This window comes from Stegastes partitus, unplaced genomic scaffold (assembly GCF_000690725.1).
Source record: "Stegastes partitus isolate 25-593 unplaced genomic scaffold, Stegastes_partitus-1.0.2 Scaffold1558, whole genome shotgun sequence".
Classification (NCBI taxonomy): Eukaryota; Metazoa; Chordata; class Actinopteri; family Pomacentridae; genus Stegastes; species Stegastes partitus.
Genome location: NW_007579289.1, coordinates 134,024 through 161,068, shown reverse-complemented (window position 1 = coordinate 161,068; position 27,045 = coordinate 134,024). Strand labels below are relative to the sequence as shown.

The window sequence follows — 27,045 nt, the reverse complement described above, 5'->3', positions numbered from 1 at the left end:
TTTTTTCCCCAAAGAAGGGCTATTAATGGAAAGAAACAGTGCAATATTTGAGTTAGAAGTTTTAATTTGTTTTCGTCTGAACTGTCCTTAATATTTTTGGAGTTGCCCTCCACCCCCACCTCCAACATAAAATGGTTTGGCCCCTGATCAAAATCTGATGTCCTTTTTTTGGAAGTTCGGATTTTGCACTTCAGCACCAAAATGTCCGCTCAGCAGAAGTCTGGTGCTCAGAAAAGGAAAAAGAAGAGAAAAAGAGAGGAAGAAAATAGAGGCCTTAGAGATTTGCTTAAAAAATACTAATATCATCTTGTCCCGGGCCCAGGGAAGGCTGTCAGCTGGCCTGATTGTCACTATGAAATAAAGCCATAAAATACCCCAGAATAACCTTTAAAAAATAAGTTTTGCAAGTGAGCTAACCATTAGCCTGTGGCAGTTGCATAGCAGATACCTACAACATTGTCATGTAACGACTATCAGTCATCAGTGTAGGCTGTCAGCGTCAGGATGAGCCTCAACGCACGTCTCCCTCCTGGAAACTTAGTGAACTGACTGCAGTTATGTTTTATTTATAACTTTTATCCAAAGCACCTCAGCACTCAGGATCTTTGTCAAGGACACTTAACATAGTGAATCACAGAACCACTAAACTTCTGTTCTAACTCAGATTTATTTTGTGCTGTAAAAACCTGCTGTTTTTCTGTATTTAAATGTGCAGTAAAAACGTTCCTCCATGCTTTCTATTTTGACTTCTTGTTCGTCTTTTCTTCAGCTGCAGTTTGCAGAGCTCTCAGGGTCAGACTGTGTGAGATTTGCCGCAGTAAGAGGAGATCGTGCAAGAATATCAAGGTCAAACTGGACGGTGATATCGGACCCTCGGTGGTCATGGTTAATCATGGCTCTGCTGCTCCTCCATTGGCTTCTATCTGTCTGTCTCTGAACTTATGATTGGCCTCCAGTTTTTAATCCCACATGAGGGGGTGGAGCCCCCCGAGAGAGGAGAGTGAAAAGCTCTTTAACCAGAGACCTTCGGCAAGAAAGCAGCAGCTTCTCTACAGGTACTGTAGCACCTTTTCTTAATTCTCTGACAGAAATAAGTCTCCTTTAGAATCCAGTCCCTCTAAAACCATAAGCGCTGGTCTAAAGATGTAGTGTGTGCACATCTTGAATTTTAATATTATGTGTTCTTCGACTTTTCACATTTACAAATCATGTGACGGGGTTTATCTGTGAGTTTAAGAAGGCTAAATGTTTTATTAGGACAGTTAGATGATAGAGGAAGTTATGGGCATGAGGTGATATTTCAAGACTAAAAGAAACATTTTTATTTTACTCCTCTCTGGAATATTTTACTTTCAGTACTTTATAAGCATGGTGGTGTTAACTCTCTTGTGTCCTTTGGAGAGGACGAAGCTGCTCTTGCAGTGTTAAAAGGTCACGCTGACCTGGGGAGAGCAGGCTGATCCTGGGTCTGGAGTGGTTTTGGTGTAATCCCGACCATAAGACCACATGATCCATGGCGTCAGTTAGCAGAGAAGGCTTCTCAAGGATGGATTTCTCAGATAAACTTACATTTCCATTACATTTTCCCTGTACTTCACCTGCCTTATCCCCTGTCTCCCACTGCCTTGGCCTCATGTGGCTCTGATCTTGTGATCAGTTCAGAATGTCACCGTGTATCTGAGCCAGACATGGCTTGGGTCTTGGCAGTGGGTCCTGGCACCACTACTGCCCTCCACTGATCTATAAATAAAGTTGCCATTGACCCACAGAGTGCACAGTCTTTAACCAACACTGTAAGGGGAAAAACGTCACAGAGCTGCATAATAGCAGCAGATAAAAATCATGTGACTCCTCTGTTATCAGTTTAGTGTATTGCACAGGACTCATCAGCCATCTTTCACCTCTGACCAGGATTACCAGGAGTGCTCATGTCCTCTCAGCTTCCCTCTATATTAAGACACAGTCTCTTAGACACTGTCTGAGAAGGACAAGCTGGAATATGACCTTCCACAACAGTTTTATTTAACCAGATTTATCTCTTTTGATGAGCATTTGGACAAATTTCACTGCCACTTCTTTGGGAATAGTTATTTCCCAAAGCATTAGCAGTCATACGAAACAAGTCATCGTTTGGCTGGGAGACTGTGATCATGCTAAGAGGCTAAGAGCATCTGCCGCCTTCCCTCCTGCTCTAAGCTTGTTACTGTATTGAACCAAAACCTGCATGGAGGGTGGTGGTGGGGGGTCACCAGAGCAGCAGGTCTGAGTCTGGTTAGGGGGTTGGGGTCCATCTGTGCAGACCTATTTTGGGTAAAATATAACACTGTCGGGTCTTACCATTAATATTGAAATTAGTCAGGTAAATGTGCAACATTAACTTTGTTTCTCTAATGCAGGGTTGTCAAAGCCATTTTCATCCTGGGCCACATAAGCATTATGTTTGTCCTCAAAGGGCCGGTTGTAATTGTAAGACTGTATAAATGTAACAACTCCTTAGCATACTGTGAAATAATTATTTCTGCATTTGATTATTTATTATATGTTCAACTATTGTGCATGCCTTTGCCTAAAAGTAAAATACATGTCGCAGGGCTCCAGACTAACTTTTCCAATGGTAGCACAGCTAATGATTTGGTTGCCCCCCTTATTTTGTTCGATCAGCATGGCCAGAGCTATTAGTGCACCATGTATGCTGATGAATAGCTGTTTTTGCATAACGTAGTTATGTTGCAATGATTTTCAGTGACACAAGACTTGATATTTGTAAAATGTTTTAACCTGAGAATATATTTGTTTTTGTCACCAAGCCTCTTCTGGTATCACTCATTAACTGGACACAGGCTAAACACTTGCTGAACATGTGTATGAGTTGATGGTACAGTTTACCAATGTGCCCCAAACGCCTCACATGCTGCTCCGGTAGATGCTACATTTTACCAATGTTCCCTGAACGCCTCACATGCTGCTCCGGTAGATGCTCCCAGCCTGGTAGATGAAGGAGAAGGGTGTGTCTGCAGAGTGCTGCCTCCGGCTCTGCAGACACATACTATTGAGATGAAGCCTGATGAAGCCTTGAAGCTTTCTATGTATTTGGTTTAAAAAAAAAAAAAGAAAAAAAAAGGTTAATTTCTTTAAGGCTTCATGTGCACACGAACCCCCCTGCTGATCAAAAAAAGTATTGTCATTTCAACTAGAATCTGAATCCTTTTTTTTGTCATGATGTACACGCTTCCATACGCACAACAAAATTAGTCAAAAGTCTTGGTTTTCAGCAAAAAGAAAAATGGCATAAATAAATAAATAATAAACTATTGGTGATGGCCTCTTCGCTGTCTTACAACAGTGTCAGCATGGGAACAATCAGTGCCAAGAATAGAAAAAACACGATCATTTGATTTTGTGTGGTTGGTTCATTCATTCATTCATTCATTCATTCATTCATTCATTCATTTAATCTGTTTTTGATTCATGTGTGGGTCATAGAGGTCTGTTAATGTCAACAAAACTTGCCAGTATGATTTCAGTCAATGTTTAAATATATCCAAAAGGAAACATTTATGTTCAAACTGTTGCAATGTTTGTAAAAGATGGGACAGCGACTGTTCTTATGAATACTGGGCTGATAGTGACTCCATTCATTTTTGTTAAGAAACAATATTTTTTTCCATTAAGCTTGGACACAGTCAGTTTCGTTTTTTGGAAATAACTTCTCTGGCTTTGGACAAAACCCTTTCACATGTGAATATTATAGCAGTAACACATTTCATTATTTACAGGTTTATTATTGGGAGAGATCAGCTCAAAGTGTTGCCATACAGGGGAAACCCTTCTCCCTTTAGGATCCATGAAAACTGGTTTCTCTATGTCACAGGCAAATTGGCAAAACTCCAACGTATACACTGATACGCAAATTTTGCAGCGATTCACTGCGCTTTATGTTCATAAATCACGCCAACACTTGAATCCTTTCCTAAACCAGAGAGGCTTCATTTATTACCAGTGACGTCACTCGCCTCCTATAGAAGCAAGCCTCCATATGTGCTTAATAAAGGACTTCCTGGATTTCTCAACACACTCTGAAGCCTCGGAACAGTACGTCCCATCACTAGTAGTAAGTATAAAAATAAGTAAATGTGGTGGTTATTTTTAAAACTAGCCTTTTTTTCCCACAGAATAGTGTGGCCTAATGAAGTTTATATGGTATAGATACAACATCAGAAAGCATAGTGCAGATGTGTGAAACATAGGGTTCTGTGACATGTTTTTACTTGTACGCATTGTTCATGCTTTTTTTCCCCCCACTCATGATATCATGTGTGGTTTGATTTCAGGCTCTGGTTTTTTCTGGTTCCCAATGATAACAAACTTTTTGGTTCAGAGTAAATTTATTCTAGGTGGAAATGTCCTGTCAAGCCACTGTTATTTTGCACCGTTAAAACAGACATCAACGCAAAGTTCTTTCCACTAGAGCACATCTGTCAAACTCAAGGCCCGCGGGCCCAAATCCGGCCCGTCACATCATTTTATGTGGCCCGCGAGAGATGTGTGTTTCCTAATCTGATAAATGAATGGGATTTACCTGACAGAATATAAAGTAATATAATGTTATAATAACACAGCAATGTGCCTGCTCAGGGCTCCAGACTGCGGCCAACATGTTCTCATATGTGACAATTTTTGATCGTGTGCAGTTAAAGTGTCACGTGGTCGCATTGTTGCATGAAGATCAGGCTGATCTGGTTCCTTCTATCAGCACAGGTAGCTGCTGCTCCAGTTACTGTGGTCGGAAATAGTCATATTTCTTCCACATTGACTCAGTCTCTCTCTGCTTGACGGGTAAAACAGTCAGTTTCACTGTTACTGTGTTCCGATGACAAAATGATATACAGCGACCATGGTTAAAAAAATAAATAAATAAAAAAGTGAGGAGACAGAGGTAGAGGTCCAACACACCTGATGGCAAAAAGTGTTCCGGTGCAGCCAGACAGATCTGGACTGAGTCATTTAGGAACAAACCACATTCAATCTTGAAGATTCAAATTTTTGACACTGATCACAGTTCTGATTAAACATGATGGCCAGTGGTCTGGACATTTAAGATGCGCTCAGCTCCTAGAAAAGTCCGTCCATAATAAAAACTCTGCTTAAAAAAAACGCTGCTCATAGAAAACTTTTCAACTTGGGCAAACTAGTGTAGAACGCGCTTTCCACTGTTTTCCAACAAATGTCTGGTCGCTCACCTGTCAGTAGTGATGGGACGTACTGTTCCGAGGCTTTGGAGCGTGTGGCGACAAATCCAGGAAGTCCTTTATTAAGCACATATGGAGGAGAGGAGTGACGTCACTGGTAATGAATGAAGCCTCTCTGGTTTAGGAAGGGGTTCAAGTGTTGGCGTGATTTATGAACATAAAGCGCAGTGAATCGCCGCAAAATTTGCGTATCATTGTTTACGTTTAAGTTTTGCCAATTTGCCTGTGACATAGAGAAACTGGTTTTCATGGAGCCTAAAGGGAGAAGGGTTTCCCCTGTATGGCAACACTTTGAGCTGATCTCTCCCAATAATAAACCTGTAAATAATGAAATGTGTTACTGCTATAATATTCACATGTGAAAGGGTTTTGTCCAAAGCCAGAGAAGTTATTTCTAAAAAAAATAAAAAACTGACTGTGTCCAAGCTTAATGGAAAAAAATATTGTTTCTTAACAAAAATGAATGGAGTCACTATCAGCCCAGTATTCATAAGAACAGTCGCTGTCCCATCTTTTACAAACATTGCAACAGTTTGAACATAAACGTCTCATGTCCTTTTGGATATATTTAAACATTGACTGAAATCATACTGGCAAGTTTTGTTGACATTAACAGACCTCTATGACCCACACATGAATCAAAAACAGATTAAATGAATGAATGAATGAATGAATGAATGAAACAACCACACAAAATCAAATTACAGTGTTTTTTTTCTGTTCTTGGCACTGATTGTTCCTCATGCTGACACTGTTGTAAGACAGCGAAGAGGCCATCACCAATAGTTTATTATTTATTTATTTATGCCATTTTTCTTTTTGCTGAAAACCGGGACTTTTGACTAATTTTGTTGTGTGTATGGAAGCGTGTACATCAAGACAAAAAGGATTCAGATTCTGATAGCTGAAATGACAATACATTTTTTGATCAGCAGGGGGGTTTGTGTGCACATGAAGCCTTCAAGAAATGAACCTTTTTCTTTTTTTTTAAACCAATTGCATAGAAAGCTTCAAGGCTTCATGAGGCTTCACCTGGCCATCACTACTTACTACTATCTTCTATTTACTTTTGATACTCCAGCATATTAGTAACAATAATGTAGTAGCTGAATACCTACTTTGCTATACAATTACTTTTTGTTATGAATAACTGATTTAATCTTAAAAAAGGTTTTTGCAGTGGCTAATTTTCATCTTTAAATTCAACATTGAAGTGTTTGATTTAAAATGAATTCCACTAGAGTAAAACCGATACTGCTGCTCTGCTAAGCTAGGCTAGTTGGCTTTTAGGAGGAATACTTTGCTGCAATTCGAAGTTTAGAGGTATTGTTTATATAGAAGAACACATTTTTATTTTTGTTCTGTTGGTTCACCAAAATTTTGACAAAGGGTAGAATAGTCTGATCCAGTTCTGTGCTCCCTCAGAGGTCAGCGTTGTCAAGACAGTTAGCTGTTAGTCAAGGACACAAAGCTTCCTATCAAAGTTCATCAACTTAGAGCTTGACATGTCATTTTATGGTGGATTTACTTCACCCCCAAAAAGATTTTTCACTGATTATGCTGATTCCATCACAATTAATTGGCTTTGTTGGTAAATTTTGGCATTTTAAATGGTGGGGTGAGCTGCACGACCAATGAGAAGTGTCAGGTTATGGTGGAGGTCCTGTACGCTGTCATTATGATTGGATGAGAGCAGTTCACTGGTATGTACCTGTGACTGTGAAGCATGAGTGACACTTGAAATGCCTCTGTTCAGACACAGTTCATAGACAAATCTTCTTCTCTCTTCTGTCATTTTTATTTGCAGTTCTTTTGCTACTGAGATACCCAGGAGTTACCCAGCTAGCACAAAGATGGCGAGCTCTTTCACGCGTCTGATCTCTGGCCGCAACACGGCTGTGTTGTTGGCCAGTTTGGGTGCAGGAACGGTGGCCAGCGGCTTTTTGTTGAGCGAAAACAGCTCTCTGGCTGCAGAGGCCAAGAAGAAGCTCTATCCTCCCAGGTAAGGAGGGGCACATCCACGGATACTGGACAACAGGGCAAAATGTGATGGTTTCACTTTATGAGAACTAACACAGAGATGAGGAGTGTACAGAAAGCTGAGTGCAGTGGACAGACGTCCTCGATAGGTCCGGGAACAGTCCTCACTCTATAATTATCGGCCTTGACAACACAGAATCCGACTACGTGCTTCACATGCACATTTCAGAGGAATGACTCACTGCTATGTTTTGCAGAACAGACGTGAAAGGTGACGTTCATGAACTCAATCATGTGTTCAAAGTACAGTGCCATGCCTCCATAAAGGCTACAGCATTAAACACACATTGTGGATTGATGTGACTGTGGGTGGCCTCAGCACACTGCCACTGAACTTCTGAGAGTATGAGAGAGTGCCGGTGGACAGATCAGTGACGGTCTCAAGTTGCATCTGAGTTACCTTTCACTCACTGCCTTTTACTCCTTCACGCACTGTTCTTCACCTTCACCCTCTCTTCCAACATTCACTCCTATATATGTATATGCAGTCTATACAAACAGTGCTTGATAAAAATAATGCTGTGAAAAGTTTTCACTTACTTGTTAAGACTCGATCTATCAGAACATTCAAATTTTAAGTTTTCACCTGTTAAAAACCACAAACAACAGAACACCACAGGTCTTGCATAGCAACATACCTTCAATACGTGATGACAGACTGTTGCCATCATGCTTACTTAAATGATTGATTTGTTAGGTTTTCCATGTATCATTTTGTCGGGTTTTAATTTCCTAACCCTGATATTTAAATTAGTCCGATTTGCATAATAAAGTATTATTTAGGATCATGAGCCTAATTTTTGAATAAGTTAGGTAAAATTGTGTTATACGTACTGTTGGAGGGTTTTAACCTTTATGTTTAGTTTAGTCAGATAATTTATATAACAAATAATATTGTAGAATCTTCACCTTCTTATTTAAATCAATCAGGTAACTTTGTATAATAAATAATATTGTAGGTTCTTTTCTTTAATATTCAAATTTTTGTGGTTAATTTATATAATAAATATTACTGTAGGGTCTTAACCTTACTGTATGAATGTGTTAAGCATATTTGTAGTGTTCATTTTATTTTTTTCATGGAAAGCACTTTGGCTCAATGTTTGTTGTTTTTGAATTTGCTTTATAAAAACAGTGACTTAAGTTGATTTAATAATCTGCATGATTTAGTTATGAAAATGTGTCTGCTTTGACTTGAGACTTTATTTGGAATTCCAGTGAACATTTAGAGAATAACTCCACACAAGATTTGTAAGAAGAAAAGTAACACTACACTGACCTCTGTGGTTTTAAAGGTACAAAACTCGTGGCACTCTGCCTCCACCTGACATTCCCACTGGGTGCAGCTGCATTATAGTGCTGTATCACTGCTGCACAGGTTGTCACAATCAGCAGGATTATTTGACTGGGTGCATTAAAATCTCTTTGATTCTTCCTCTTCTGTAGCTCTGACTTCCCTGACCTGAGGAAACACAACAACTGCATGGCTACAGCTCTGACTCCAGCCATTTATGCCAAACTGAGGGACCAGGTCACCCCCAACAACTGGACCCTGGATCAGTGCATCCAGACTGGAGTGGACAACCCCGGGCACCCTTTCATCAAGACTGTGGGCTGTGTGGCTGGTGACGAGGAAAGCTACGAGGTAACTCATGACAAAGACCAGACTTTATGTCTCAGTTATTATACTGAGGAAGCAGAACTGTGAGTGTTTATGTCAATATTATTTTGCCACCATTTTTCAAGCAAGACCCTTCACTATTATAAATAACACTAATTTGTCTGACCACTTTAAAAGTTAAAGTTAAGACCTACAATATTTTTTTATGATAAACATTTACCCCGCTCACCTAGATATTAAGGTTTAAATCCTAAAATATTAAATACAATACAAATTGACCTAAATAATTTTAAATTAAAGTTAAAACCCTACAATATTATATTACAGTATTATACAATAATATAACACAAAGTACCTGACTGCAAATTTACCTAAACTGAATAGTAAACTAAGTCCCTACACTTCAGGGTATCTTTTGGTGCTATAAAGGTGTTAAGGTTGATTTTTGAACTTCTGAAATCTAACTAACATCTTTGACTTTGCTGTTGCCACCAGGTGTTTGCTGACCTCTTTGACCCCGTCATCAAGGACAGGCACAACGGCTACGACCCCAAAACCATGACACATCCCACTGACCTGGACGCCTCCAAGGTTGTACCATGACTCCCCATTTCTGTCCATCCAACTCCTGTTCCTACACATGCAAAATCATTTTATTTCTCGCCTTTATCCTCGCTCTCCAGCTCACCAACGGCATGTTTGATGAGAATTACGTTCTGTCATCCCGTGTCCGGACCGGGCGTAGCATCCGCGGGCTGAGCCTCCCCCCGGCCTGCTCGAGGGCCGAGCGCCGTGAGGTGGAGCGGGTGGCTGTGACGGCCCTGGCCGGCCTGAAGGGAGACCTGGCTGGACGCTACTACAGCCTGGGAGACATGACGGAGAAGGAGCAGCAGCAGCTCATTGATGTGAGTTACAGACAACTGCAAATACAATTTTAGTCACTTTTAGGTTTTAATCTGCTTTATACATGGGATTTTTTTTTTCTTATCAGTAACCTTTGGTGTGGATGATAACTTTCGAAGGATTCATTTTTCTAGCTTTAAAGGCGCTGACAGTCTATATTCTCAATCAGCCTCTTATTGCCAGTGCGACTACGATTCCCAAGTATTCCTTATGTTAACAAGAAATATGCTAAGTGATGAAAGTATTTTTTGTGCAATTTTTAGAGCTGAGAAGTGCTTGAATCAAAATTAAGGGAATTAAAGGTATTAATATATGATTTTTTTTTTCATTTAAATAGGATTCTATTGGAAAAGTCTGTTAATTCACAAGCTCTGAACCACCATTTTCATATATATAGAGAACATTAACTGCAGGAACACTGAAGATCAAGGCCTCCTATCCAAACTGTTTAACAATTCTATAAGTTAAAAACTTTATGCTGTTTAAGGGTGAATATTAGTCATTGTCACAAGCTTTGTCTGAACCTAAAAAGTATTAACATCAATATACACAAAAAGCATCCACTAGCAAAACATGTCTTTATTTGAACATCAAAACAGTTAAATATAAGATATAAAGGTAGTTACCACGACTCTGCTCGGCTAGGCTAGTTAGCTTTTAGGAGCAATTATTTTCTTGTTACACTGTTTTCTCCATTATAATTACATTTAGCTGTAATTCACTGTTGTTACACTGCATGTTATATAAAAAGCATTAAAATAAATTGTTTTAAATAGAAAATGCAAATTTCATGAAAACCATAGGTTAATTTGCTAAAGCTAACCGAAATAATTTAATTTAGCTATATTAGCTAGCTTTAGCCAGCAAGAGCACTGTTGCTGCAGTTTCTGTTTAAATGTGGTCTTACTTAATTATTAATTTTCACAAGAAGCTCATATATTTGTGGCATAATAATGTCTAAATGTTAAGATAATATGTCAAAGAGTGAGATTCAGGTCTTGACTGAATTTTAATCAAATATGTAGCTATGTTTTGGTTTTGTTGCATCGTACTGTTAATAATCTGTTTCATCAGGTTGTGATTTGTTGTGTCACTGGTTTGTGTTATTTTCTCACCTGAAAGGTGGATTTCTAACTATTGTCACGAAACATTGGAAAGCACTTTGAGTACCACTAAGGTAGAAAAGCACTATGTAAGTGCAGACCATTCACAAGCACAGAATACTTTCCTGTTTGATTAATAAGTGAAAAGTTAATTAAAATTTGATGAAAGGTCATTTGAATTTAATAAAAGCATTTAAATACACAATTTAAAGGTAGATAAAGAAAGTTGAATTTCTTTTCTCTTCTCTTCTATTTCACAAGAACTGAAAAAAATCTTGAATTAACATGCACAGCCTTTTCCCAAGAGCCCACAGGTGTAACCAACACTGGAAAAGCTGGTTTTGGGTTTCAGAGAGTGAACCTGTTGGACAACACTGTGCAGAAACTAAAATTAGACAGACTACATGCACATAGTCTGCTTGTTGCATATAGATGAGTCCCAGTCAGTTACTGATGTTTTTGCTCTGATCGTTTCACGCTGCGCCACATGAAGGATCACTTTCTGTTTGACAAGCCTGTGTCTCCATTACTCACCTCGGCCTTCATGGCCCGAGACTGGCCTGATGCCAGGGGGATCTGGTAAGGACAACACCGCTCAGTGAAACCCGTCCCAGAGAGAGGACATATTTTTACTTTCAATTCCACGTTGACAGTACATTTTATCGGACCCTCACCCTGTCATTTTAGTGTGTAAAGTCTGCCCTTCACCTCCCCACTTTGAGAATGTAGTTTCATGTAGTCTGTCTACACGTTGACATCCTTCTACCTCTGTCTCCTCCGTCACCTGTCCCCCCACCTGTAGGACCACTTCTTGTTTGACAAGCCCGTCTCTCCACTGTTGACATGTGCCTTTATGGCCAGAGACTGGCCAGACGCCAGGGGCATCTGGTATGATTTATTCGGCATGTCCACATCTGTGTGACCATTTATTATTGTACATATTGGTGGTGGAAAAAGCAGCTAAAATAACAGAAGGAATGTTGTGTTACAAATGCATGTGTAAATTAATCCTGCACTTCATGAATATCACAGTAAGATCCCACGGCACGAAAACGGAGTGGTACCTCTTCATTGAGGTCATTTAACTGTTTCTCCACAGGCACAACAATGAGAAGACCTTCCTGATCTGGATCAATGAGGAGGACCACACCAGAGTCATCTCCATGGAGAAGGGAGGCAACATGAAGAGAGTGTTTGAGAGATTCTGCAGAGGACTCAAACAGGTACACCGGAGTCTGTGAAGTAAACACAGCAGAGATGGCAAAAGTACTCACATTCTTTACTTAAGTAGAAGTAGAGATACTTGTGTAAAAATAGACTCTGGTAGAAGTAGAAGTACTGATTCAACTCCTTTACTCAAGTAAAAGTAAAGAAGTACAGGTTCAAAAGTTTACATAAGTACAAAAGTATTGTGTTGAATAATGTTAAATGTTGGATATGTTCTAGTAATTAGCTGCTCTGACTGCAGCTGGAGGAGAATGGGCTGATGAACTTAAAGTATTTCAGGTGTTTGGATGCATCAGACTGAGTACCTACGTCTTTGTCATACCTGTCAACTTGTTTCACATGGTGTCCCACAGGTGGAGCACCTGATCCAGGAGAGAGGCTGGGAGTTCATGTGGAACAAGCATCTGGGCTACATCCTCACATGTCCTTCCAACCTGGGCACCGGCCTCAGGGCTGGTGTGCACGTACGCCTGCCAAAACTCAGCAAGGTAGCTTATACAAATTCAGTTTCTGTGAACTTGTAGATGCTGAGATGTTGATATTTTAGAGTGACTGAAAGCATTATTCTCGCAATATTTTATATTTTCATTATTGTTCCCAAATCCTGCCAAAACACCTATACCAGGAAATGTTATTAGTGCATCCAGAGCCTGATTTATATCACTCCTCTGTGCCACTGAGCTCCAGTGTTGTCCTAAAACGACTGAACGCATTAAACATCCTTCTGCTGTCACAAATTCTCACCAGAGCTTCACATGTGTATTAATATACACAGCTGAAAATAGTCCCTAACAAGTACACTATTTCCTCCTGTCTGAGTCACATATGATGAAAACTACAGCAGTCAGCTGTTGTAGGAAATGATTTCATCCTTTGTGAAACACCTGACACACACACACACACAGTCTGCTTCTTTACTTTTTATCACACCTAGGATTGTGCAAAAATGTGTAATTATTTTGCGAATAAACCAACATGTATTAACTTTATTTTCATTTCTGCTCTTCATAATGTGTTTTTTAATGTGGTGATGAAATGTTTAAATGACTGATGATCGCTCTGCAGGACTCACGCTTCCCCAAAATCCTCGACAACCTGCGGCTGCAGAAAAGAGGCACAGGAGGAGTCGACACGGCCGCCACTGGAGACACATTTGACATCTCCAACAACGACCGTCTGGGCAAATCTGAGGTTGTACTTACTGTAAAAACATTCACACACTAAAACACTCTGATACACAGCTGTCTGAGCCACCATTATGCTGCAGAAATGAGCTTCGCCGTGTGTGTTTTCAGGTGGAGCTGGTTCAGCTGTTGGTTGACGGAGTCAACTACCTGATCGAATGTGAGAAGAGGCTGGAGAAGGGCCAGGACATCAAAGTCCCAGCTCCTATTGCTCAGTTCAGGAAGTGAAAGCTGGAGTCATCGGCGTGAGCTGAGCCTGCTGGAGGAGCTCAGACTACAGAGGAGGTTGTCTCTTAATGCCTCCCAGAGAGATCGCAAATCTTTATGGTAAAATAATCGTAGACGTGATCTGCACTTAGGGGAAAACTCTACCTCAAGCTATCTGTAACCCTGACTTCATTAAATGAACAGTATGAAACAGTTTGACTCTTTGATTTTACTTTATTACTTCTCGTGTGTGTTATTCTAATGTGCAGGCAGTCTGCACAACACTATACGCCATATTTAGAAAGTTTATTTGGACATTGCATATACTTATACACAGTTGTTCTAAATATATATATATGTGTACTTATGGGAAAATGACTTGTACTCATTCAAAATTTTGATTTACAGTTAATTTTTATTTGACCAATAGGTTTCTTCTGGCTGGAAATGACATGAAGGTTTTAGAACATGGTAGAAATAACCAGAGGTATTAGAAACATGATAGAAGCTGCATTTTCTCTAAAACTGGCATCAATTTCAGAAGAAACTGTTTATTTTTTTAAAAATAGATAGCTGTATTTCATCATCGACATCTCTAACATAATGTCTTATTGTCTTTGTTCACCGTTACATTTCCAGAAGAAGCCTGTTGGTCAAATATAGATTCACTATAAATCAAAATCAGGTGTGTCTATGAATAGCTCGGTGCTTCATACTTCCCATTCACTGAATCCTGATGCCCTTTCAGCACCTACATTTGATTTTCTCTCCTCATTTACTCAGGTTTTGTCTTTAATTTGTAGTCGTTTATGCAAAGAAAACCGCATTTTGACATTTATGTTTAAAGATTGGAGTGGATGTAGAAACACAAACTGTCTGATGGCATTGTGTTTATTTAATAAGCTGTTTAACTGCTGTTTACAGAAATACTAGAACCAGTCAGTGCTTTGTTCAATTATGTGACGAGTAGATAAAAAGAAGTGGACAAAGTCTGACAGAGAAATCATTTTAAAGCCAAAGTTTGACTTCTGCAGAGCTGAATAACTTTAACAGTGGGTTCGAAGGCAAAACTAACAATAGTGCTTGAAGGACCTTGTCTGACATCCAGACATCAAACGTAATCACATCTGCGTTTCCGTTGGCGTACAATATATGCACTTTCCGAGGAGGCCAGCAGAGGTGGAAGAATTTTAATTGAATTTGTTTTTTTCTCCAAAATACAAAAACATTTCAAATGACTTGTGATGTTGATGCATTTTCATAAACTTTGCTTTTGTTTGGACTCTGCATCAGTAACAAACTTTAATTTGTATGTACTGCAACAGGTGACTTCACAGAGTACAGTGTATCTTCAGGGGAAAAGAAACCAGAGGAAAACAAAGGGAGGGGACAACAGATACAATCAACAGCATTAGATGATGTTGATTTTTTTTAAACAAAAGCTTAAAAATGTGTAAACAGGTCTGCATAAGCCAATGATTAATCTGAGAAAACATTCAACATTTATAAGTAAGCAGAACAGCACTTTTAATTATCTAATTCGACTTTCCAGGATGCCACCTCTGACAATTTTCTTATTTTTTTCTAAAAAGAAATCAGTAGAAAGAAGTCAATAAGAACCAAAAGGTGACACCTAGAGGCCGGAGCCTGCCTATTCACCAAAAAGTCCTGCTTTTTTTTGGCAAAGTGAAACAGAAACACAAGCCTCTATTAAGGAGGAGTGGCTGGAGAGTGCTAAACAATGCAGGTACATCTCTGTGAACGTCGGGGGTAAGAACAGAGAGTCAGGCTGGAACAGGAACTGAGAGGAGGCCGGCGGGCAGGTCAGTGTTGTGTCGTCAGTCCACAGGTCGCTTTTCACTGTGTTTCTTTGTGAACTCTTCCGCGTTCTTCATGAACTTGGCGCGATCTTTAGTGTATTCCTCTGCCAGGTCGGCCCTCAGCGGATGCTCTGGCTGAGGGATGTTCACCAGAGCGATCAGACACTGAATCACTGCAGGAAACAAGAGAACACATAAATTGTTGTTTTCATATAACCACTGATTTCCCCGAAGACGGGTTTCTCATTCAACAGAATGGAAATTAAAAATTAGACTCATCCAAAAATAAGAAAACACTCCAAGAACAGTAAAAGTTGAGGCCAGTTCAATTCATTAGAATAAATGCTGTCCTTGTTTTATTTCCTCTTAGTGCTCTCTGTTCTGTGGAAACACAGCATGCAGTGCACCTGAAAGAAGCATAGACTTTTGTGTTTGTTTGTTGTTGTTTTTAAACAACATCTGGTGATAACTATATATTTTTGGCCAACTTTTAAATGACACATGAAAAATATATGATTCTGATAAAACATCTGGATTTTTAAGTTTAGATTAGATTTTTCTAGCGTAACAGCACGTCACATATAGAATAGTTCAGGCACCATCAGGATGTTGAAAATCCAATAATACTTTCCTTCACTTGTGTTTTTAAAGTTGCTGGTTCTGATAAATGGTGCAATTTTGGGTACTTTTTAAAGACAGCATGCTTTTGAAACCCACTGGCGTGTTTTGGGTTTCAAAGGGTAAACAGCTATTTGGAACTGTTGATCAGATTCTTAAATAACAAAACCATTTAAAGTCTGACACAACATACATACATGCGTAGTTTCATTTTCTGTGTTGCCGTACTGTTGTATCACAAGAGGAATACTACACAACTCCACAGAGGATGTTCTCAGTGGCTTTAGAAAGGCTGCATACATAGATTAGAGCTGCTCAGCTGTGATTAAGCTTTTCAAAGTGGTGTCCTGGAAAGAGGTTCATGCAAATACATGAAATATCCAGCATAAATAATACCAGCAACAAGCAACAAAGGCCACATTTGTAAGACAAATATCTGAACTCAGCAGTGAAACATAGCCGCTCCCTCCCTGGGCTCACCTTGGCAGGTCCTCGTGGCAGGCTTCCAGTTCTCCACACTGATGATCGGCAGGCAGACTTGGCCCTTCTCGTCAATGTTGGGATGATAGATTTTCGTCTTGAAGGTGATCTTGGGCGGCTTGAAGGGGTACTCGGCGGGGAAAACGATCTCAATCCGAAAAGCTCCTTTGTCATATGGAGGACAGTCCTTGAAGAGGGTTTGTGGATTTGGGAGACAACAACAACAAAAAAAAGTTCCAGTGTTAGTCGTTGTTTCTCAGTCAAAATAATGTCCTGTGCAGCTCGCTGACAGGCCGAGCTCTGGCAGGGGATGAAGTAAACAAATAGTGCTGCAGCTACATGTCGTTAGCATACAGCGTGTTGATAGTGTGATCAAAAGGAACTCGGCAGCAGATAAAGCCACCTTTTCACCGGACCATTTACTTCCAGGAATTTTCCAAGGAATGAAAGCTTTATTTAGCTGCTACAATAATCAGAGGACCATTTTTTTCAAACAAAGTAGTTACTCGATGTAACTCCAGTTCTATGTAGGAAATAGACCCATGGAGGTTTGTTGTGTTAGCCTGTATAGTGAATGTTATATTGATATGGTGACGTTACAGAGGATAGAACTGCTGCTAGATGAGGAAATCGAGAGGACTAAAAAAGAAAAAAAAAAAGGCTGCAGGTTTGTTTCATTTCATTTTCTTCTGTTTACATGTCTGTTTATAATTTGGCCCCTCTCTTTGTTTATATTGTTATTTTAACTGACTCACAACCCAAAGATATTTAGTTTACTGTCATACACTACAAAATAATTCAGAGAATATTCAAAATTCGAAAGCTGTGATTTTTCATGCACCTGCTTCCTCTGATGAAATCGCAGCTGGAGGAGCTGGTTTAGCCTCTGGGCAAAACTCCTGTGGTGGAAACTTGACTAAGAAGAAGACGAGTGACATTTGCAGGTCCATTCACATGTTTTGTTGTGTGTTGCAGCTAAAATGTTAGCAGGGGACCGTTCCTCTTTCATGTTTGATGCTGGCTCGTTCAACAAGCTGCAGGAAATGATGTGTGTTTCTAAGTCAGACAGGAAGAGTTTAGCCAGAGAGATGATTTGGTTTGCTGTTCGAGCTCAGTGGTCAGCTCTGACTTTATTGCTTAATTCAAGATTTGATGGGCTGTGTTCTCTGCACACAGGACGGGTTTACAGAGCACGTATGTGTGCTTTGGTTTAGCAAAAATTTAAGGGCAAGTGTTTAAAAAAAAAAAAAAAAAAGAAAAGAAAAAAAGAAGTGATTTAACCTCATAACACACAATGTTCTGCTGGTGGGTTGGACTTCTCTCAGTATAGACATCAAGTAGATGTCAGGGTTTTTCATGACTTGTGTTTATACAGTAAAAGGAGTTAGTCTGTGTCACCTTATTTGACAGAAATTTTAGCATTTCCCTGTGATTTCAGGCCATTTCATAAACATAAATATCCATTATGCTTAGGTAGATAAAACCCAAATCAACCAAACTGGTTACATTTTTTATTTTTTTTATATTCAAATGCTTATCATTTTGCTGCAGGTGTTGTTTCTTTCACATGAGCTAAACTCTGTGATGGGGCACCGACAGTCCTCTACGTAGGAATCATCTTACACACGTTTCGGCCCCTTATTTTTGGTTAATTAACATTTTTTCCTATGACTTCACTAGTTTTGTTTTGTAATTCAACAAACAGAAAAGTTATACAATAACAGTAACTTGTAAAAAAAAAAAAGCCTTCATGTTTTGCAGGTTACAGCTGAAGTTCAGTACTTACAGGAACAATGAGGCCCTGCCAGGTCAAAATATTTGACTCATCCACTTGAATGTTGCGGAAATGCTTCGTCCCAGATTTGCGAATGTCATCGAGCTCCTGCAACAAAAACAGAATCGATTTGAAATGCTATTGAACCATGAGATCACAGAGCATGTACATGATGTGAATATATATATTATATATGTTATCCTGACAGCAGCAGTAGTTTCCAGGAGCTGTGTGATACTGCCCTGATGGAGCGAGTCCAGGCAGACAGTAAACAGTTGCATCACTTTCTCCACAATGAGTCAGATGTGCTCTTCTCAGCTCATTTTACTGTTCACAAAATGAATTTCTGCATCCATAGCTTTTACATGAACACAGCAGGACGACTGGGATGTTTGAGCTGCACAGTTCAACCAGTTGTTAATAATACATCAGTGTTTTCAGACCATGAGTGTGTCGTGTTCTTCTGGGTTGTATGTTATTATTAGTGCCTGACAATCCTGCACAATAACACATGGTGTAAAATGTTTGCTAACTTTAAAATTATCTTATTATTACTGCTCTGATTCTGTATAGGGCAGCAACTAACCATCATTACAGCTTCACTACAGATAATTTTCATGTTGTTCTGTCACAAGTTTACAAGACGAATGGTTTAAGCTCTGCGTCCTTAAAAGATAAAACAGTTTGTTAATCAAACTAATGGACTTTACGCTTAAAAATTTTGTAGGGCTTCAACAAAGGATTATTGTTTACTGTTTTTACTGTTTATTTTATTATCATATTTTATTTATTATATATTTTGTATTACCGTTCCCATAAGCACATCTGAATCTCGTTGTGTACGCTCCGTGTATATAATGACAATAAAGGAGTGTAATCTAATTTTCTCGTTATATTCACATACACATACATAAGCAATTTAAAGAGGAAATGTAGACATATATTACATGATACTGCAGCAGCTTACTTTCATTAGTGGTACATTACAAATGATTTCTTCATTAATAGTCTTCAGATTTCTGAGTTTGACCAAACAACCATTTAAAACCTGAAGAATTTTCAGTTTGTAAGAAAAAGTGACCCACAAAATGTTCACATGAGAAGTCTGATCTAATAAATGTTTGCTATAAAAATACAATTTGAAAAATGTCCCTGTGTGCTTAAAAAATATTTAGGACTGCAAGCAAAAAATATTTTCTTGAATAACATAACTATAAAAATTTGAAATTATAAAAAAAGAATTCTGTGTTCTTTCAAAGATCCCCAGGTGGATATTTTCAGAAAACCAGACGATGTCAACAAATAAGAGGCATAAACAAGTATTTTTTGTTTTGAAGTTGCGGTGACTTCACAATGGTTAACTTAATTGTAGAAAGAAAATTAATTAATTTTAGTCACTTACAGTATTTTTTAAAAAGTTTGCTGTAAACTGAACTTTTTGGGATTAAATCCTGATTAATCAATTATCAGTTGCAGCCCTTCCTGTGGTTGGTATTTGTTTGTGCTGTTTTACTGACAGCAGGTAGTGAATCTGTGCAACCTTTTCTATTTCTCCCTGCCTTCAGAACCTTCTCTTTCATTTACCTGAACTGTGAAACTAGACTGTTGGGGGATTTCAGGAAGCTGTGACAACATGCATCACTGTTTGAACAACAGGGTAAATTCCTGCGTTGTTACGTAAGACACAAGAAATCAAAAGCAAAAGTAAAATGGTTAACGCTGGCTGCTGTTACACTGGAGTCAAAGAGGGTTTAAAATAGTAATCACAAATTTAACATTATAGAAACACAGGCTACTCACATATATTACAACTGTGGGGGAAATGCATCTTTATTTTACATTACTTTAGAAAAATGTCTTGTAACTATGACTTCTGTAATGTGATTTTGTTTATTTGCTTGTAATGGTGTCTAAATTTTTATCTCAACTAACAAATGCTTGCAAAGAAAAAAAGCTAGTTGTTTTTCAAGTTCAGCTGAATATATTTTTTTTAAAAAGCTGAGAAAACATAACACCTGTAAAGCTTAATTACAGAGTTTCATGTGGTTTAACCTCTGGGACCAGAGCATTTGTCTATCTTTTTTTTTTTTTTGTCTTTTGGTCCACAGCACATGATAGAGAAATGTGATCATATTATAATACTTACCAAAAAGGAGAAAAAGTTGTTCTAGGTACTTTTTCATGACTTCACAACAATTCACACTGTACAATTACACAATAAATCATAGATCTTGTAAAATAAATAAATAAATAAATAAATAAATAAAATAAACATGGCGTTCGTTTGCACAACTGACAAGGACGTGCAACAGTGATGTGACAAAAATGTGAAGTTTTAAGATATCAGGTGAACTGCAGGCTGTGTTTAACAGAGACAGAGGAAAGCAAAACTTACTGGATCAATACAATAAATGCAGCATTGCTCAAAAACAGAGCAAGTTGTTGGGATATACACTCTGCACGGTGAAACATCTTTGTTGAGTGTAAAAAAAACATTGAAAGGGTTGTAAAAATGTACATCGGTAAATATCTGTTGTGTAGAGGCACCATCATTTTTCATGACTGGTAACACCTTCTTGCATTTGTAAGACATCTTGATTCCAGTTTTTTTTTTTTTTTCATTTTCATAAAAAGCAATAATCAAAGTATTACCTTTCATTTCTTCTACATTTTATAATTTAGCACATCCTAATTGTGCCATACTGCTCAGAGACATTTCTAACTTCTCTCCACTGCTAACCATGCTTATCTTGTTTCCAGGAGTTTATATTGTAGTTAAAAATGAGGCCACAGTTCGGAAAACTGTGACGCGAGCAAAAAAACACTCAGAAACTACTTGGAGATCAGGGGGTTAATATTGTTTAGGCTATATACCATAGAAAATCACCAAATACAACATATGTGGCAGCTTTTGCTTGACAAACAATTCAAACTGGGAATACATTTTCTTCAACTTATCGATAGATAATCGTTTCAGGTATTGACTATTTGTTTAAGCTCAGCTGAGGCCTGACGTCACGTCCCAGCCCCAAAGTCTCCATGTTTTCGCCTGAGCTGCCTTTAGACGGTGAAAGCGGCTCAAAGAGCTGCCTCTAACCCGGTGTGTGCTCGTCTCAGCCTACAGACATCCACACTGTGTTATCAGGCTCTGAGCCGCGGCTGACAGCCGTCTAAAAGTGCTGAATCACGGCCCGCTGCCGCCTCAAACTAACTAACGAGTTCCCTCTCAGTCACCGTCTGTCGGACGTCATTATCCTTTCATTTTGTCGGACACATGAACCACACACACCCAGACATTTTCTCTCGGTCCGCGGGGTCGTAGTTACACGAATAAAGCCGAAACAAGTAGATAAACGGCTCTCAAAGTGGTGTAAATACAATAATTTGAGATTTTTTACCTTGCCTAGTCTCCTGGTCGAAGTCATTGTGATACCGATTTAGTCTTCTTCTTCTTCTTCCTGTTTCTGTCGTTTTCTCTTCTTCTTCTCTTTCTTTCGAGTTCGGTTAAAGGGGCGGAGTCCTGCTGCATTAGCGCCACACAGCGGCCTGTAGCGGGTAGAACACGGCGAGGAGTCAGTATCTGTTTTCAACAATATCAAAGTGGGTCAGTGATAGTTGTTAGTACATTCAGTGATGTACAGTAAAATAAAGCTGTTAAGAGCCATTTAGTCGTACTTTCATTTTCGAAACTTCAACTAATATCCGCTAACAACGGGTCTCAATTCCATATGCATGTACTGAGGGCAGCAGCTGGAATGCTCTAAGAATCCTTAAGTTTTTAAGGTTTTCTTCAGTATTATGGTAATTCACTGATAATTGTCAGCACACCCAATAGTACGCGATAAAGGGAGAAGCCAACAGCTAATTCGGCGTACTTTGTTTTTTAAAAATGTGACCAGCTATGGATTAAAAACGAGTTTCATGTCACTGGGCGCACATTGGAATGCGTCAGAATTTGACCCAGAATCCTCACGTTTTTGCGATTTCTTTGGTGTCAAAGTATTTTGGTAGTAGTTGTCAGGATATGCAGTGGTGGACAGTAAAAATAAGAGAGCTAATTCGGCTTACGTTACTTTCCGAAACTAAACCAACAATAGGCTAAAAACGGCTCCCAACTCACTGTATGCCTGTACTAAGAGCCGAAACTAAAATGCTGCAGAACCTGCTTTACAGTTATCAGATTCTCAAGATTTCGTCAGTATCCGAGTTATTCACTAACAGCTGTCAGTACATCCAACAGCACACAGAGAAAATAAGCTGTTAACAGCGAATTCGGCGTTATAAGTTTTCCAAAAGACAACTAAATATAGGCTAAATATGACTCTCAACAAATGTCACTTGATTTCTTAGACACTGATACGGAAAACTGAGGGGGGGGGGTCTTTAAAAAATCTTCGGTAATTCCGAGCTTCAGTTTCTTACAAATGTTAAGATTTCTTCACTGTACACGTATAATTCAGTGATAGTCGCTCATCTACTGGTGCTCCGCAGAAAAAGCAGCGCATTATCGCCCCCTGGTGGACACAGCAGCACAGGGCGACACATGTCCAAATCAAACAATAATATGGGACCATAAAATCCTGACATTTTTTGTGATTATTTTGCATCTATCTGTCTGCATTTTTTTAAGTCATTTGCTATTTGGTTACTTTGACTCACCTTGTTGTCGTTTTATATCTTTTGGTGCACTATTTTCTTCTCATGTTGATCATTTTTTATCTTTTTGTGGTCATTTTGCATCTCAGTTTGCTTGTTTTGTATCTTTGTTTTCATTTGTGCCTCACTGTTTCTCTTTTGATGTTGTTTTGCTTCTCTTTGTGGTCGTATTGGTTTTTGTTTGGTCCTTTTGTGTGTCATGTGGCTATTTTGCACGTTTTTGTGGCGATTTTGTATCACTGGGGTCATTTGCAACTTTAAGTCGTCTTTTATGTTTCCGTGTTCATGTTTTGCCTGGCATTATATTTTTGTCTTCATTTCATGCCTGATTTTTTGCCCATGCTCTATTATTATTATTATTATTATTGGTCATTTTGCACCTCATATTGATCATTTGGTATCCATGCCATCATTAGCATTTCTTTGTAGTTTTTTAAATCTGTTTGTTGCCCTTTTAAAAATATTTTTTCTGACTATCATACAGTATTCTTTTTTTCATCTTTTTGTGGTTATTTGCATCTCATTTTGGTTGTTTTGCCTCTGTTTGGGGTCATTTTGTGTTTCACATCAATATTTGGGACATATTTTCTTTGCCACTATACCATCCATGAGTCCAATACACATTTAGAAAAAAAATCATCTGTTTAATTGTTTTAAAAAATATATAGAATCTGATTTGTTGTTAACTGTTGCAAATAACTAGCATTAATTAGCAATTAACAGTTGCAAAATGGCCATTTAGATTTTTTAATATACTCCACAACTGTAAATTCATGTCTGTTATTTTTTTATTGTATACTATTCTAACATTATAATGCAAAAATGAACATAGCTGTTTGAAAGAAGTCCATGAGCCCCACTGTGTGCCGTCAGAGCGGCTGTGTGACAGCAGCCTGTGAGCAGGTAAAGTCATTCTGCTTCCAGCTCCGAGGCTGAGCAGATCCTGTGACCTCCCGACAGTCTGTTCAAGATGGCCGCCTGAGTGGAGCAGTTCCTCCTCTCCAGTAAAACTAATCCAGCGGCGAGCTGCCCGAACTGCTTCAGCTGTCTGCTCTGAGGATGACACGACGACACCGGCTGCTCCTGATTTAAGTCTTAAGAAGAGCAGAACTGCTTAAGTCATGGAATAAAAACAGCGCTGGTAAGGAACCTGAAACAAACCAGGTTAACAGCCCACAGCTAGCGCTCTATATTAGCCAGCTAACGCGTCCAATAACAACTAACAGGCTAACTTTAGATTCACCTGCTTTTATAACTCCAGCTGACAAATTGCAGGCTGTTTATCGATGGAAGCACTTAGCAACCAACACCTGTATAATTAGCAACGAGTGTAACTGTCAACACTGTTTGTTTAGTTGAAATGTTGCTAATGTTTTCTGCTAACGGTTTCATACAGGCTGATTAGCTTGTTTGCTAATTTCGCACAGAGAAGTTCGCCTTCACAGTGACACTGAAGCATGTGTGTAAAAACTGATTTTCTGTGATATGTAGACGCGCTTTTAATGATGCGAAGCTGTATAAAAGGTTAATTGATATCGTTGAGGTTGCCATCGTTGTTTCTGTGACCCGTCAGATTGTGTGACTTCAGCTGTAAACATATAAACTCAGTGTCTTTGTCCAGTTTAACACGCTGTCCTCACACTATTTAGACAGAGCCACACATTTTGAGCAGCAGAACTGTCTGACAGTGACACAAAAATATAACCAACCAGCATTTTCACAGCTTGCCCTCCTTAAACAAACGGTAGCTGTCACCAAGCTAGAGTAGTTTATCAAAGTTTTAGAGATACGTCGTGGAATTTTAAGTGTCAGAGAAAAGTCAGGCGAGTCTTATCAACAGCTCCAAGCCTATGGGTTGTATGATTAACCGAAAGGCCTGTATTTAGTAATACTGACTTCCTTCTTCCATGAATCCTCCATAATAACTAGTTATAGAGTGACACAGCAGCAGAGAGGAGGCAGGACAAAGCTCACTGTGGAATGAGACATCACTGTGATTTTAGACTTTGTTGTACGAGCTGTTTTAAATACACTATTTGCAGAAACAGTCAGACATATCAGCAGATTATAACCTCAGAATCTTTAAAAAATAATCTGATGTAGATGATTTTTGACCCAAGAGGTGGACTTCAAAGCAAGTTAGACATAGCCAGGCTCTCTTTGCTGGCTTAACATAGCCTACAACCCCAATCAGAGATAATGACTAACATGATTCTAACCTTTCTATGTTCATCAGGCTTTCTTGATCAGACACATAGCACACTCTCATAGTCAGGAGCTTTTGACGTGTAATTTGACTCTTCTTCTGCACAGAATGGAGCAACAGCACGTTGTCAACAGAGGAACAAGTTATTGTAATGGCGAGCTGTGAAGAACATAAATTAATATGGCAAACACCAATACTGTTACTGAAACTGTTGCAGGAGAGTAATGTTGGTAGGAAAGTGTTTATTTTGCCACTCTTAATGCAATCACTTATTTCCTACATGACAGCTGCGCTTTAGAGCTGTTAAACTTTACATTTCATACATTCAACACCCCTGCCTTTTGCAATGTCAGCTGAGACAGTCCTTCTCAGCCTTTGATATGATAAAGCAGTGTATAGAAAATAGATGGATGGATGGATGGATGGGTGGACATTTAAACATGATGCTCAACAAGTACATCGAGGTCCAACTTTTCCACATAATAAAAGAGACGTGGAAATAACTTCGTACCCAAGTGAAAGTGAAGTTAATGTAATTGATTGAATTTTCTCTGTGCTAAATGCCAATCGACAGATCCATTTTATAATCTGTGACGACACATCTGTTTGCTGCAACACCCAAAACAGACTTGGCAGCAAATCAGGACCCACATAGTTATTCATTTTCCTCATCACCAACTTAATGCACGTCGGTTCCCGTGGAATCGCAACACATACAGTTTGCCTGCTGTATCTGCACAGCTTTGGTGTTCGTAACATGCAGCTCAACAGGTTTGCAGATGAAACATGTTCTTTCAGCTGAGAATCTGTAGCACTCAGAGAGAATATTTTCAGGAAAAGAATCGGTGAAAGTTATTGTAGGTGATTTAAATCCCAAATTCTGAACAGAACGTCCTCCGGAGCAGGTTGCCTGTGCAGCACCAGTTACAGCTGTGACAGAGCAGGTTAAATGAGAGCCACCTACCTGTGTGACACTCAAAGCTCTGGATTTAGGCTCAACATATCTCATGAATCTTGCATCGTAGTGCAGCCCTCTGTTTTTTAATTGCAGCAGTATCATCAAGAACCTTATCTTTGACTGACATCTGCTGTATAACTAAAGGTTCTTGTGAAGATAGCTGCTTGTCACTTTGGAACAAGGCTTTTTTTAAAATGGCAATTCAGACTCTTGTTATCAAGCAGCATATTTTTAGAAATATTTTGATGTTTTCCTTCCACTCTGTTTTCAGTGAGAGATATTTTTAGCCACATTGAAGATGTGCTTTCTTAGAATTTGACCCATTTTCATTCCCTGTAATTTTTACCCATTCCTGATATTAAACCTCCACGTGTTCAGGCAGTGTTTCAGATTAAACTTTTTACTTTAGCAGTGATTAGGTGATTAAAAGCTTGACTTGCATGCGGGTTTCGTTTAGCCTGTGGCTTTTATTGATTGTGAGATTGAAGCTGAACTTTGTGGGAATTACAGTACTATCAGTCCGCACTTCTGTACAACTGTGGATTACTTGTGCTGGTTTCCTCTTTGTGCGGTTACACAGGAATTGAGTTGAGGACATTCATGAACGTTTCAAGGTTTTACTGTTTAATTTTTTGGTTCACACTTCCCCATATCTTTACTTGTGACGCCTGTGCAACTAAGAAAGTCTCATGACACTGGCCTCAGGTGGATGTGGGCAAACCTCAAAGGAAAACTTTTCAACAGAAATAGTAAACTGATGATAAAAGGAAATCACATGATTCAGCTCGGTATGCCTGCTGGGAAACTGGTTTGTGTGGGGGTAGTGGTGAAGAGTTGTTGTTTTTGATGCAAGTTGTGTACGCTGTTGCCTTTTCAAAATTCAGGTCCAAATCTGTCTTATTTATAGGCATGTCGTAGATGTTTTATGGTTGTATTTGAATGCATCTTTAATATTTCCAACAGTAAGTGAGGAGTAACTGAGCGACAGCAGCCAGTGTT

At 39.0% G+C, this 27,045-nt stretch overlaps 3 protein-coding genes across 3 annotated transcripts in view; 2 read left to right on the top strand and 1 right to left on the bottom strand.

Moving 5' to 3' along the window:
* The first annotated feature begins 969 nt into the window (after positions 1–969).
* LOC103371292 (creatine kinase U-type, mitochondrial) lies at positions 970–13,748 on the top strand. Its single transcript, XM_008300557.1, has 10 exons — positions 970–1,055; positions 7,057–7,251; positions 8,736–8,934; positions 9,406–9,501; positions 9,594–9,815; positions 11,719–11,804; positions 12,016–12,139; positions 12,497–12,631; positions 13,209–13,334; positions 13,439–13,748. Exons 1-10 carry the CDS (start codon positions 970–972, stop codon positions 13,553–13,555), a joined length of 1,386 nt encoding a protein of 461 aa, XP_008298779.1. The 3' UTR covers positions 13,556–13,748.
* Positions 13,749–13,929: 181 nt separating this feature from the next.
* Positions 13,930–21,721, bottom strand: LOC103371291 (ubiquitin-conjugating enzyme E2 L3-like). Its single transcript, XM_008300556.1, has 4 exons — positions 21,625–21,721; positions 18,239–18,334; positions 16,453–16,639; positions 13,930–15,527 (listed from the first exon to the last, which is right to left on the bottom strand). Exons 1-4 carry the CDS (start codon positions 21,649–21,651, stop codon positions 15,373–15,375), a joined length of 465 nt encoding a protein of 154 aa, XP_008298778.1. The 5' UTR covers positions 21,652–21,721; the 3' UTR covers positions 13,930–15,372.
* Positions 21,722–23,834: 2,113 nt separating this feature from the next.
* zfyve16 (zinc finger, FYVE domain containing 16) overlaps positions 23,835–27,045 on the top strand; it is a 33,506-nt gene continuing 30,295 nt past the window's right edge. Inside the window, exon 1 of the mRNA XM_008300555.1 lies at positions 23,835–24,023. The gene's annotated coding sequence lies outside the window, so the exon portion shown is untranslated. The remainder of the gene's footprint in view (positions 24,024–27,045) is intronic.